The sequence below is a fragment of the Callithrix jacchus genome, chromosome 19 (assembly GCF_049354715.1).
Source record: "Callithrix jacchus isolate 240 chromosome 19, calJac240_pri, whole genome shotgun sequence".
Classification (NCBI taxonomy): domain Eukaryota; kingdom Metazoa; phylum Chordata; class Mammalia; order Primates; family Cebidae; genus Callithrix; species Callithrix jacchus.
The window spans coordinates 16,259,834-16,274,794 of NC_133520.1; the positions used below are offsets into that span (position 1 = coordinate 16,259,834).

General features: G+C 45.7%; 1 protein-coding gene across 1 annotated transcript in view; it reads right to left on the reverse strand.

Annotated features, from left to right (window-relative positions):
- The window catches only part of FLVCR1 (FLVCR choline and heme transporter 1), a 37,024-nt gene extending 33,168 nt beyond the window's left edge, over window positions 1–3,856 (reverse strand). Inside the window, exon 1 of the mRNA XM_002760534.6 lies at window positions 2,951–3,856. Coding sequence (XP_002760580.4) covers window positions 2,951–3,688 — 738 coding nt within the window. The 5' untranslated portion in view covers window positions 3,689–3,856. The remainder of the gene's footprint in view (window positions 1–2,950) is intronic.
- Between the last annotated feature and the right edge of the window lie 11,105 nt (window positions 3,857–14,961).

Genomic DNA, 14,961 nt, shown 5'->3' on the forward strand with positions numbered 1-14,961 from the left:
CTGTTTACTAGGTATTTAGGTATTGGGTCTTCTTTGGGATGGATAAAAATGTTTTGAAACTAGATAAAGTAACAGTTGTGGCCATACGCAGTGGCTCATGCCTGTAATCCCAGCACTTCAGGAAGCTGAGGCTGGTGGATCACCAGAGATTGGGAGTTCGAGACCAGCCTGACCAACATGGAGAAACCCCATCTCTACTAAAAATGCAAAATTAGCCGGCTGGGGTGGCACATGCCTGTAATCCAAGCTACTTGGGACGCTGAACCAGGAGAATCGCTTGAACCTGAGAGGCAGAGGTTGCGGTGAGCCGAGATTGCGCCATTGCACTCCAGCCTGGGCAACAAGAACAAAACTCCTTCTCAAAAAAAAAAGAAGTAACCATTGCACAACACTGTAAATGTACTAAATGCCACTGAATTGTGCACATTAAAATGGCTAGTTTTATGTTATGTGAATTTTACCTCAACTAAAAAAAAAATGGCTGAATATCATAATCACAACAAGAAATAAAATCAAAATATTAAAAGGTTCAATGGAGGAAGATACCATTTTCAGGAGGAAGGGCGTGAGGAGGACGGGCCCAGGAAAGGAGTCTGAGGCAGAGATAGTCACACTTATCAAATATTTTTGCTCCCTTACAAAAAGCTAGATAGAGAGAATATAACTGGTAATTATGAGAGTGTGGTAATACAGAACTGTGACTGAGGCGTAACGAGCGCCAAGACTGGGGAGACCACATCATTTATTGTCCAAACCAGAACACTCTTCAGAATGAAAGGGACTTCATTAGTAATTATACTAGACAAAAGGTGTACCACCTAGACTATCCCAGGCAAACTGGAACATATGATCAGCATAGCTAAGAGAGTACCACCTTACATAGAAATATTACTCAGCTATCAAAAAGAATGAAGTAAAAGAAATGGGGTTCAGAAAAAGTTCCCAGAGAAGCGAAGATCTGAATAAGAAATTGGAGTTGTTAAGTGAAGAAATATTCCAAGCCAAGAGGACATTACATACAAGACCAGGAGGAAAACAGCATGACCCTGGGAGAAACTGTAAGTACGGACAGTTCCACACAGAGCAGAGAAAGCATATGTCTGTGGGGAAAGGGGTTGTGGAGACAGATAAAGGGGAAGGGCTCGAAGGAGGCAGATCTGGAGGGTCCCATATGTCACGTTAGAGTGTTTTAATTTTATCCTAAGGACAATGGAAGCCACTGCAGGGGGGTAAGGATGTGCCCTGAACAGATTCGCATATTGTGACAGATCACACTGGATGAATGTGAACAGAGGGAAGAGAGCAAGGGCTGCAGATAGGGAGGACAGTTAGCAAGCTCTAGGTGAAAGCTGCAGATGGCCCAAGCCAAGACAGTGGCATTAGAGATAAAGGGAAATGAGCAAGGAGAAAGCAATTTTGAGTGGTGTGTTCCCATGAGATATCCAAGAGAGAGTTCCCACGAGACTATCTAGCTGGCTGATATCTGTATGAGTCTGAAGCTCCTTCACTTATTCAACATAGTTTTATGGAGAGTAATAAATGCTGGTGATACAACTGTGTACACTCAGACCATGTGCTTATTTTCATGAAACTTACAATCTAATGGTGGGAATAAGAGAAGAGTAATAGGTAACATATAAACACGTAAACAATAACATGAGACAGTGATGAGTACTATAAGGAGAATTAAAAGTAAAATAATAATATAAGAGAGTGTCTGGGCAACTCTAAATGGGATCAAGAAATGCCACTGAATATTTAAAATGAACTTAAACTGAGAGATGTGTGACAAGAAGAATGTAATCATGGCCGGGCGTGGTGGCTCACACCTATAATCCCAGCACTTTGGGAGGCAGAGGTGGGCAGATAGCTTAAGCTCAGGAGTTCCAGAGCAGCCTGGGCAACTTGGAGAAACCCCATTTCTACAAAAAAAAAAAAAAACTTTAAGAAAACAGCTTCTGTCCCAACCTGCAAATGCAAGCAACTCAAGTATCAGTCATAAATTATTTTGGACATACAGACAACTACAGTTCAACCTACTCCATCTTCTGTACTTTTAGATAAGAGAAATTAGTATAAAGCAATAAGCATGTGGATTCTTGTGCCTCAGCCACCTGAGTAGCTGGGATTACAGGCATGCACCACGATGCCTGGCTAATTTTTGTATATTTGGTTTTGCCATGTTGGCCAGGCTGGTGTCAAACTCCTGGCCTCAAGTGATCTGCCTGCCTCAGCCACCCAAAGTGCTGAGATTACAGGCATGAGCCACCACCTCCAGCCCAGAACTTTTAGTTAGCTGTCATTTTTATTTCCCTTATGTGCCAGGCACTGTGCGGACTGCTAATATATGAAACTAAAAAGGAGCTTTTCACAATGACCTCTCAAAATGGAAAACATCTTCCCAGAATCCAATACCTTCCTTTCACAAAGAATACACTGGTGACAAAAATAAGATCTACCCAAGTCTTGTTCATTACTGCATTGACAAGTTTTCTGTGCTAGGCATACACAATTCAATACAGTTAATTATTATTTTGAGACGGAGTCTCACTCAGTCAACAAGCTGGAGCGCAGAGGTGCGATCTCCGCTCACTGCAACCTCCACCTCCCAGGTTCAAGTGATTCTCCTGCCTCAGCCTCCTGAGTGGCTGGAATTACAGGTGCCTGCGACCAGACCCGGTTAAGTGAGCCACCGCGCCCAGCCAAGTTAATTATTTTATAGGTGATTTTCAAAGCAAGATGACAAGGTGATTTGGAAAATTCTGTCCTTACAAAGAAATGTATAACCTTTTCAATCCAAGACTGCCTCCTATCCTGCGACTTCATCTCCTCTTTCATAGACAAACACCTCCCGGGGCAGTTAGTTCATCCATATAGGCCGTACTTCTCAGGCCTCGACTTTTTCTGGTCTTTTAAGGATCCGACTTTCACCTACCACTCCAGTCCTTACCTGATTGCCCAGCACGGCGGTGGCACAAGCTGTGGACACTTCTTTGGGCCCAAACCACACTGAGGCGATGCGGGAGGGCAAGCCCAGGATGAACACCTGGGCCACGGAGCACAGGCACTGGCCCAACATGGTGACCCAGAAGAGAGGCTGCTGCACACTGCAGCACTTGATCCAGGCGCCCAGGCAATTGAGGCCGGAGCCCAGCAGGGCGGTGAGCCGAAGACCTCTGGTGTCGAGGAGCCAGGTTGCCGGGAAGATGAGGGGCACGTAGGCCAGCATGTACACCATGGACAGCCAGTCGATGTGCAGCAAGGTGACATTGTAGAAATGCTCGAAGACGTTGCTGATGATGCTGTACTGGATCCACTGAAAGGCGTTCACCAGCGAGTAGAGGCTGAAGATCAGGAGCACCACGAAGCGCCGCGGGGAGAGCGCCGTCCGGGGCAGCGGGGCGCCCTCGACCCCCGGGGTCTCTGCCCCCGGGCCCGCAGGCAGCAGCCGGGCCTGGGTCTCCTCTTCCGGGGCCAGAAGAGTCTGAGGCCCGCCCACGACTCCCGAGGCGGCGGCGAGGCTGTCGCGAGGGGCCCCATTCACCGGGAGAGAACCCGCTTTGGGCCCGTTCTGCGGTTCCAGGCTCTCCTTCCCGGAGGGCGCGCCCCTCGGCAACGGGAAGTATCCTTTCGCGTGTGGGTGTCCGGCGGCCACCGCCGCCCCCTCCTCATCGTCTGGACGCGCCATGTCCCCGGCTCCCCTTCGTGCCCCCGCCCCCCTCCCCGACTCCGCACCCTCGGCCCACAGCCCAGGGTCTTCCCAGGACCCCACTTCCACCCCCTCGGCCCACCGCTCTTTCCCCGGTGGCGCGCGCTGCGAACCCTGATCCGCACCGCCGCGTGAACAGATGAAGGCGTCTCAGTCCGCGCCGCGCGGCGGTCACCCCTCGCCTGGTCCCGCCCCTAGAGTCGCGTGTCCAGCTTGACGACGGTCCTCCGGCCAATCAGCGCGCGCATTTGCCGGCGCAAGAGCAAATCGGGAGCTATCGGGCGGAGCCGGAGCGAACTGCCGGACTGCGGGGGAGGGGAGCGGGCGGGGAGCGCCGGCTGCCGTTTTCCTGCCCGGAAAGATGGAGGACCCGGGGTCCACCGCACCTGGGGGTGGGGAGGCTGCCCGCGGTTGTGTTGCTGGAAAAAGGGGGTCCCGACTCAGACCCCAAGAGAGGGTTCTTGGGTCTACTGCAGGAAAGAATTGGAGGCAAGTCATAGAGCGCAGTGGAGGAAGCAAGTTTACTGGAATCTGCTCCGTTAGAGTCTGGCATCCTCTGCCCGCAGGAGGAGGAGCTCCCGTCCTTTGGTAGTCACTTCTTAGGGGAAACTGTGAGAAGCTGTGATGAAACGTGGAATCTGCAGATGTGCCCACCAAAGATAGGGCTGTTGGTGCACTCATGACCATTAATCCTTCAACCTAAGCCTGCGCATGGCCATAAATATTGTGTAATTATAATTGCTGGTCAGCTTAGAATGCGGCTATTTTCAGACCTTTAGCCCTGTGAGTGCCTAGCTACTCACTTTAACATGCAATCACTCTGGCCGTGTTTTATTAAATCAGATGCCTTGTAAGCAATGACTCCTCTAACAAGTGGGGAGCTTGGAACTGGGAACGAGAGGGCCACTGAAACAGAATGAGGAAGACAAAGAAGTGGGCATCACCCTCGCCTCCACAAGGGCTTCCCAGGGGCGCTGTCCCCTACGCAAGCCCAGCACGAACTTTATTTCTCGCCCCACCATCGCTGTCTCAGTGAGACCCTGGCTTTAGGGCAGAGAGGATCACATTTCATAAATTCATGCTGTCCCAGCAGAGGAATAACGCCAGAAAGCGTTTCAGCACAACTTCCCTCGTGAAGCTGGAATCCCCCCAACCTCACCCAGCTGACTTGAATGAAGCACTGAGACAGGCTGTGATAGAGCAGATCCGGTTGCTCCACCCTCTCCCTCGGACCAACACGTGTAGTTAACAGTTACTGGACAGACGTGCATATTCAGTTGGCTCCAGGCACCAAACTTGTGTTGAATCGTATGTGCCAGACACTGTCTTGAGATCTGGAGAATAAAAAAATAAAAGCGAGCACAGTAGCCTTGCGTGTCTTCCTGGACTAGAGAACATTCAGCCCTGCTGCTCCTTGGGAAGCTATGTTTGGAAAAATAAAAAAAGAGAGACCCCAAAGAATTTGTTGTTAAATTGAAACTAGGTGTATATAGTACAGGAATTCTTACCATGCATTTAATCGTAAAAAGTGCTGATATCTAGAACCCTAAGCCCCTGCTCTTTGTTTTATTGCCTCTTATATTATTATTTTGGTCATGTATGAAATATATTAGGCATCTCCCGGTACAGGTGAAATGCTACATGTTCTAAACTAAGGAATAAGTGCATTATACTGTCTTCCTTGGCCAAACTATATAAATTGCCACCTCCCCACCCCCAACATTCCTTCCCTGCTTTTTTTCTTTCTCTCCTCTCTCTCTCTCCTCTCTCTCTCTCTCTCTCTCTCTCTGCTGACCACCAAGCCTGAGTGATCTGCTCACTTATGCCTCCCAAAGGGCTGAGATTATACGCATGAGCCCTTGCACTAGGCCTTTGTCTAGTTGTTTTCTCCCTGCCCACTACAATGTGAGTTCTAACGGCAGGGCTGAAAGTTTGGCTGCTTTTTGCTACCTCTACTATTTTTCAAGAATTTGTAACATACTGTCTTCGAGTACCTAGCACATAGTAGGTGTTCAATAAATATTTACTTGGTGTGTATTTTAAATAATTACTTGCTTTGTAAAGAAATCTATTTCTTCTCTCCACCCAACAGCCGCCGCACTGCCATCACGGACACCAGCCTTGTGCCCCCATCTAGCCGCCAGGGTCACCAAGGTCCTGGGCAGAATCAGCTCTCGGGGAGAGTGCACACAGGAATTTATGGATGACACAAACCACTCCATCATACGCAGAGTAAAAGTCCCCGTACGCAAGGGCTACGTGCTCACCCTGTTTGAGTCAGAGCCAGAGGCCTGGAGATGGCGCTGAGCTTGGCTGCTCCTCACTGGGTCTTGGATGTTGGGTTCGACCACTAGGTCCATGAGCATGGTGTGCCACACACAATCTGCTCCTTTATTTTATTTTTTGCCAGCCACACGGAAATTGAGATACATGTTTAAATAAAGTGTTTGTGTTCCAAATTAAAAAGCAAAAAATAGAGAGAGGTAGGAAGGAAATCTATTTCTTTGATTATTAATTTTTTATTATTATTTTATTTTTGAGACGAAGTTTTGCTCTTGTCACCCAGGCTGGGGTGCAGTGGTGCAATCTCAGCTCACTGCAGCCTGCACCACCTGGGTTCAAAAGGGTCTCCCTCCTCAGCTTCCCAAGTAGGTTACAGGCACCTGCCACACCATGAAATCTATTTATTTAAAAAAAAAAAAAAAATCTTGCAGACTTCCAGAAGCAGGGAAGGGAGGGAGGGAGGGAGGGAGGGAGGGAGGGAAATCTCTTCCTTCCTTCTCTTCCTTCCCTTCCCTCCCTTCCCTCCCTTCCTCCCTTCCTCCCTTCCTCCCTTCCTCCCTTCCTCCCTTTCTCTCTTTCTCTCTTTCTTTCTTTCGACGTGGAGTTTCACTCTTGGTGTCCAGGCTGGAGTGCAATGGTGTGATCTTGGCTCACTGCAACCTCCACCTCCCCAGTTCAAGTGATTCTTCTGCCTCAGCCTCCAGAGTAGCTGGGATTACAGGCGCCCGCCACCATGCCCGGCCAATTTTTGTATATTTAGTAGAGACAGGGTTTCACCCCATTAGCCAGGTGATCCGTGACTTGATCTCAGGTGATCCTTCTGCCTCAGCCTCCCAAAGTGCTGGAATTACAGGTGTGAGCCACTGCGCCTGGCCAGGAAGTCTATTTCTTTAAAAAAAAAAGAGCTTGCAAACTTCCAGAAGGAAGGGAGAAAGGGAGGAAGGGAGGGCAGGAGAAAGGAGGGTATCTATTTCTTAAAAAAAAAAACCTTGTAAACTTCCAGAAGAAAGGAAGGAAGGGGGTGAGGGGGTAAGGGAGGAAGTGGGGGAGGGAGGGAGGGAACTCTATTTCTTAAAAAAAAAAAAATCTTGCAAACTTCCAGAAGGAAGGAAGGAAATCTATTTCTTAAAAGAAAAAAATTCTTGCATCCTTTGCAAAATACAGGACTAAAAAAAAAAAGAAAGAAAACAAAAGAAAAAAATTTCTTGCAAACTTCAAGAAAGAGTTTGTGTTCCAAATTTAAAAAAAAAAGAAAGAAATCTATTTCTTTAAAAAAGAAAATCTTGCAAACTTCCCCGACAAACGTGATTTTCTAAACATTGGAGATTATTCTAGATTACTGAGGCGTGTTCTCTGAATGAAGAAAAAAAATAAGTGTGGAATCCAAATTGGGCCTTAGTTAAGAAGTTTATTGTATGAATTTCTAAAAAAAATGAACTAATTGCATTGCTTACTATTCAGCATAAAGCTGGACACAGTGGATTATGTCTGTAATCCTCGTATTTTGGGGGAGGCTGAAACAGAGGATCACCTGAGCCCGGGAATTCGAGTCTGGCCTGGGCAAGATAGGGACACCTTGTCTCTAAAAATAAATAAATAATATTCAGCACAATTATTCAATATTCACTTTTGTGTACCGTGAAACCTACATAGCTCACATGCACAAAAAAGCTATTTGGAAAGGGAATCCAGTGGGTTAAATTTTAAATGACCTTTCTTTGCTTGCCCCAACCATACCTCTTTTCCAGATGTCCACAGTAAACATTCAAGTATCTGCAAACTTTCCACCCCTTCCTGAAACCAGAGACTGAAACATTATATTAGATCCAATGTCCCTGTTATCCAGTGGGGGGCTAGACATCATCTTCTGCCATATCCAATAGATAATTCCTCTCTGCACTAGGGAGCTTCCTGAACGTACTACTACAGGGAGGCCATTTTTTCTAACTGTTTAGGCTCCTTCTGTTTAGAGATCATTTGTCTTTTCTATGTCCTCAGCAAGAAGGATTGGGTTGAAAATTCCCTGGGTGTCACGGACAGCCAGTCAGCTCATAATTTTCCCAGATATTTTTATGAGCTGGCTGGCCCCTATTCCACTCTCTCTCTGTGTGTGTTGCCCAGGCTGGTCTTGGACTCATGGCCTCAAGCAATCCTCCTGCCTCAACCTCCCCCCAAATGCTAGGATTACATGCATAAACCATTGTGCCCAGCCATCTGTCCTACTCTCGTACCCACCTTTATCATGTGCTTTCCCCGCACATATATCTGACACTACCACCACGTCCCTAGAATGTACCACCAAGGGGGTCTAGAGTATTTGGCAAGGGCATCAGAGCTACAACAAGCTACCTGGGTTTGAATACCCTGCTTCAGCACTCATCGGCTATGTGACCTTGGGCAAGTTACTTAGCTGTTTAGTAATAGGATTATAGGATCCTGCTTTGTAGGATTATTATGAGGATTAACTTGATTGAACAATGCCTGGCACATGTTAGGCATTCTCAATTACAGTTAGTAAGATGATCTAGTGTAGTGATTGGTCAAGTGTTCAGGCTCGGGAACCAAGTGGCTTAGGTTCAAATCCTAGCTCTTTCACTTACTAGCTGTATGACCTTGGATTAGTTATTGCATGTATGTGTACCTGTAAAATGAGGATAATATTCTTCACAAAATTGTTATGATCAATAAATGGCTAGTAAATATAAAGCACTTAAATGGTGCCTGACCTCTGATTTACACCAGTACTCAGTAAACCCACCCATCTCCTTTACTACCAACTCATATCTTTGTGTTTCTCATAATCATATCTCCTTCTCATTGTGGTATCTTAGATTAGACCCCATCTGTTTCCCATCTATTTAAACCTGCTTGGATTCTCCTGTTGTTTTTGTTCTTAAGACAGAGTCTCACTCTGTTGCCCAGGCCAGAGTGCAGTGGCGCAATCTCGGCTCACTGCAACTTCCACCTCCCAGGTTCAAGCCCTGCCTCAGCCTCCGGAGTAGCTAGGATTACAGGCATGCACCACCACACCCGGCTAAGTTTTTATATTCTTAGTAGAGATGGGGTTTCTTGAACTCCTGACTTCAGGTGATCCACCCACCTCCACCTCCCAAAGTGCTGGAATTACAGGCTTGAGCCACTGTGCCCGGCCATATCCTTCTGTCGTTACTCCAAACTGTTTCTGATCAAATTTCTGACTATAGGGTCCATCCCTGCAGGGTGCTTTCAGGACTGCCCCTAAAGGGTGGCACACCGTGGCATATCATAGCTACCTTTTGTCTAACAAGAGGTAGGTTTCTTACCACTGGAGGTGATAAATAGTTGAATGAACCACCATGTGACATATCTATACAGCAATTAGATGATTATCTATATCAGAGGGTGTGTTGTGGATAGGATTTATAAATTCTGTAAAAAAAATTTGAGCTATGTAAGATCTAAGTTTTCTTTTTTCCCCTCCCCTTAGATCTAATTTTTCTTCTGACTTTAAGTTGCTATGATTTATGCAAAGTAAAATAAGCTATTTCTACTGAGAGCATTAGGCACAATTACTATGCCTACCTCAACAAAGTTCTGAAAGTAAAGAGCAGAGTAAGAAAAAGCAAAAACTCATCAGTATCTTTTTGTAGTGCCATTCTAATTCCTTAATCTTGTCTTCTTTCTCTGACTTCAGTGGTAGATACGTATTAACCAGTTTAAACATGAGTCATAATTTGTATCAAATGTTTGGATGTATAACATAAAATGAAACTTAATCTATGTCAAAAAAGATACTGGGAGCATCATTTGGCTCAGCGTCAAGATGAGATTGAGCGATTTTATAGCTGTTGAATGCCAAGTCAGAGAGATTTGAATAAGTAACAGTTCAGCAATATGAGGTCTGGACAGTATCCAGGAGCCAAGGTCCAAAATGCTAATAGGAGTGACGTAGCTGTCCCTGAACAAAGGTTTCCTACAGTTTAAGAGCCTCAGAGGTTAAGATGCAAACCAGAACGATGCTACTGGAATGTGCAATCCATGATGTTTCATGGGGAGGTGGCTAGATCTGGACAGCCTTGGCTTCAGTCTACTCCTAGTGGCACCAGACTCTGTCTAGCTGAGCAGCCGAGGCTATATGTTTCTATTCTGTGAAAAGATCAAGTTGGAAATGAAGGACTAGAGGAGAAGGTTGGAAATCAGAATCCTCCCACACGTATTCTCCCCTCCATTGAGGCATTTTATTTAGATGTATGTACTCCTAAAAGAGAGTCCCAGGGCTGGGCACGGTGGCTCATGCCTGTAATCCCAGCACTTTGGGAGGCCAAGGCGGGTGGATCACGAGTTCAAGAGATCAAGACCATCCTGGTCAACAGGGTGAAACCCCGTCTCTACTAAAAATACAAAAAATTAGCTGGGCATGGTGGCACATGCCTGTAATCTCAGCTACTCAGGAGGCTGAGGCAGGAGAATTGCCTGAACCCAGGAGGTGGAGGTTGCGGTGAACCGAGATTGCGCCATTGCACTCCAGCCTGGGTAACAACAGCGAAACTCCGCCTCAAAAAAAAAGAAAGAAAAGAAAAGAAAAGAAAAGAAAGAAAGAAAGAAAGAAAAGAAAAGAAAAGAAAAGAAAAGAAAAGAAAAGAAAAGAAAAGAAGAAAGAAAGAAAGAGTCCCAGGATTTTTTCTCCTGTGTGTTTTTGTCTTGTTTCTTCTTGGTCCATGATACCAGTTGAGGTCATCAACACAGTGAAAACAAACTGGTGAGATGGGAACAAATTATTTTGTCACTTTTCTAGATCTTCTTCTTTTCTATTTTTTTTTTTTTTTTGAGATTGAATCTTGCTCTTTTTGCCCAGGCTGGAGTGCAATGCTGCAATCTCTGCTCACAGCTACCTCTGCCTCCTGGGTTCAAACAATTCTCCTGTCTCAGCCTCCCAAGTAACTGAGTCTATAGGTGCCCACCACCACGCCTGGCTAATTTTTGTATTTTTAGTAGAAACAGGGTTTTACCATGCTGGCCAGGCTGGTCTTGAACTCCTGACCTCACGTGATCCCCCGACTTCGGATCCCAAAGTGCTGGGATTACAGGTGTGAGCCACTGCACCCAGCCCATTTTTCTACATCTTTTATTGGCACATCAAATCTGGAGCTGATTGCTCCACACTTGTTGAATCTGCCTATGAGGTTCACGACCATTTTCGAAGCTCTGTGACCATCAATGACTTTGAATTCACCAATATAACCATGTTCATCATCACAGTTAGAAACCGAACAATGACTTTGGAGCATGACCTAATAAGAATACCGCATTTGGGTTTCTTTTTTGCATTCATGCACACCATTATGGTGGCACAGAAAGATGATGAAAACTATATGTACATTTTTGTGTAGAGGTACTAGAGATTTAATTCTGCAACAGCAGAGCTTCCTGCCCTAAAACATCTCCAAGGATTTGCTAAGGCAGATCCTGCCTTTCGTGTCTGGCTTAAAATTTACCTATTGCGTGATTTAAATGTAACCAATGTCAAATCAGAATTAAATTTTCCATGTTACATCTGCTTATTCCTTTAGGCATGATTTAATTTATCACATTAGCTAGTTGACACATTGGTTTTAAAGATAATGAGATTTAGGCTGGGTGAGGTGGCTCAGGCTTGTAATCCCAGCACTTTGGGAGGCCGTGGCTAGTGGATCACCTGAGGTCAGGAGTTCGAGACCAGCCTGAACCAACATGGTGAAACCCCCGTCTCCACTAAAAATACAAAATTAGCTGGCCAATACTAGCAATTTTAAAACTCTCACCTTCTTTTATAATTTTTAAAAAAATGTATGTATGTATTTTTTAAAATTATACTTTAAGTTCTGGGATACATGTGCAGAATGTGTAGGTTCGTTACATAGTTATACACGTGTCATGGTGGTTTGCTGCACCCATCAACCCATCATCTATGTTAGGTATTTCTCCTAATGCTATCCCTCCCTAGCTCCCCACCCCCCAACAGGCCCCGGTGTGTGATGTTCCCCCTTTTACAATTTTTAATTGCTTAATTTGAATTGATTGAAACATGTACTATCTCTCTTCATCCCCACCAGAATTGATTCAGGTTTTTTGAGCCTAAAGGCTTAATTTGGGGATGGGGGTATTATTTAAGAAACAAACATCTTTAACTTGTGGCCATAATGCAAACAAAAATAAATAAATAAAAAGAAACTAACATCAAATTTAAAATTTAAAATGAGGTCAGTGTGGTGGCTCATGCCTGTAATCCCAGCACTTTGGGAGGTCGAGGCAGGTGCATCAGTTGAGCTCAGGAGTTCAAGACCAGCCTGGGCAACATGGTGAAAACCCTTCTTTACCAAAAAAATACAGAATGTATCTCGGCATGGTGGCGCATGCCTGTAGTCCCAGCTACCTGAGAGGCTGAGGTGGGAGGATTGCTTGAGCCCAGAAGGTTAAGGCTGCAATGAGATAAGATTGCACCACTCTAGCCTAGGCAACAGAGTGAGGCCTTGTCAAGAGAGAGAGAGAGAGAGAGAGAGAGAAGCCTTCAGAGACCCTGAAGGGTAAGCCATATTAACCTCATGGTAAATTAGCCTCTGCTCACCCCTCCTACACCTATAGCAACTAATATCTTCATTTCCAGATTTTCTCTGAAAAAAACGGCAACTGCCTCACATGTTTTCTCTTGATTCACTGCTTTGGAACTCACTTACTGAAACTCCGATGAAAGAATTGGGCCAACAAAAACGGACCTCCAGTCTTCCTTCCCAGCCCTGGCCAATCCAGAGCAGCTACGACAGAGGAGTCCTCAGGGTTTGTATGCTTAGATCTGAGAGACCAAATAGCTGTAATTAGAGGAAATGCCATATGGACACAGGCCACAAGGAACACTCAAGCCCCTGTAAACCACAAATGAAATATTCTAAGCCCCAACATAGTCTACAGGTTAAACCTCCCACCTCAGCCTCCCAAATAGCTGGGATTACAGGCACACGCAATCATGCCCGGCAGATTATTGTATTTTTGGTAGAGACAGGGTTTCACCCTGTTGGCCAGGCTGGTCTCAAACTCCTGACCTCAAGTGATCTGCCTGCCTCGGCCTCCTAAAGTGCTAGCATTACAAGCGTGAGCCACTGTGACGGGCCTCTAACACTTATTTCTGAAGTTTTTTTTCTTCTCTGCTTTTCTGAAGCCCCTTCTTCCCTCTCTTGTTGCCTTAAGGTACCTTCACCCTGGCTGGGCCTGATTGTTCTTTCATCAGTTTTTTTCTTTGTTTCTTTAGCCTACATATGCTCTTCCACCTGGATTATAAAAATGTGAAATACATCCTAGTTCCATGCTGGGCCTTATTATTAACAAGAACTTTCCTGAATCTCTCAAGATATAGTGAAAGCATGCATACTTTTAGTTCAATAAACTATATTGAACTAAACTGTATTTCCTAAAAATCAATGTGTTGGCTGGGAGCGGTGGCTCAGGCCTGTAATCCCAGCGCTTTGGGAGACGGAGGCAGGAGGATGGCTTGAGCTCAGGAGTTTGAGACCAGCCTGGGTAACATAGTGAGCCCCTGTCTTTTAAAAAAATACAAAAATTAGCCGGGCGTGGTGGCACAAGCTTTTCTTCTAGCTACTTGGGAGGCTGAGGTGGGGGGATGGCTTGAGCCCTGGAGGCAGAGGTTACAGTGAGCCAAGATCATGCCATTGCACTCTAGCCTGGCAATAGAGCAAGACCTGGCCACCAAAAAATAAAAATAAAATAAAATGTGTTTTAAAAAATGTACTGCCCACCTTTGAAGGCAGCAATGGCACTATGAATAATGTGTAATTCCTTGAGTCGGCTTCTCTCTTGAGTTCCTCCTCCATGTAGTGAGTTAGCCAGTTAGATAGCTTTTCCCTGCCCCCACTTCCAGAATGACCTGAAGATTTAAAAAAAAAGAAAAGAAAAACTGGAGACGTCATCTTCTTAGAAAAGAAAAGCATGAATAAAATAACTCCCCATGTAGCCTGGGCAATGTGGCAAAACCCCATCTCTACAAAAAATTTAAAAATTAGCCGGTGTGCTGGTGAACGCCTACAGTTCCAGCAACTCAGGAGGCGGAGGTGAGAGGATCACCTGAGCCCCAGAGGTCGACGTTGCAGTGAGCCTCGATCACACCACTGCACTCTAGCCTGTCTCATGGAGGGAGGCCCTATCTTGAAAAGCAAAAGAGGCCAGGCACGGTGACTCGTGCCTATAATCCCAGCACTTTGGGAGGCCGAGGTGGGCAGATCACCTGAGGTGAGGCGTCCAAGACTAGCCTGACCAACATCATGAAACCCCTTTTCTACTAAAAATAGAAAATTAGCCTGGCATGGTGGCTTACGCCTGTAATATCCCTCAGGAGGCTGAGGCAGGAGAATCACTTGAACCCAGGAGGTTGAGGTTGCAGTAAGCTGAGATCATGCCATTGCACTCCAGCCTGGGCGACAAGAATGGAACTCCATCTCAAAAAACAAAACAAAAACAAGCAACAAGAAATTCCCCCTGTAAAATATAAAGTTTTAATAAAACCAATAAAGTAGCTACCACTTACTGAGTACCTACAATGAATTTTTAGGTTAGAACTCTTCTATCATGGGGGCAAGGAGCCATTTGTCCCCAGTAACCACAACAGCACCAAGCAAAATAGGTGCTCAAAATGTATCAGAACGTGTAATAAACTGATGCCAGGCACAATGCAAAAAGCTTTCCATCATTCCGAATTTAATCTCAGCTCCTTCCTCACCACTTACCACACATACACACAGCTTGGTGAAAGCAGTATCCTTAGCCCCATTTTACAGACCATGAAACTGATACTATGAGGGTTGGAAGGCTGGGCCTGGTGATGCACACCTGTAATCCTAGCACTTTGGGAGGCCAAGGCAGGGGAATCGCTTGAGTTCAGGAGTTCAAGACCAGCCTGGCTGACATAACGAAACTGTGATTGCACCACTGCTCCCCAGCCTGGG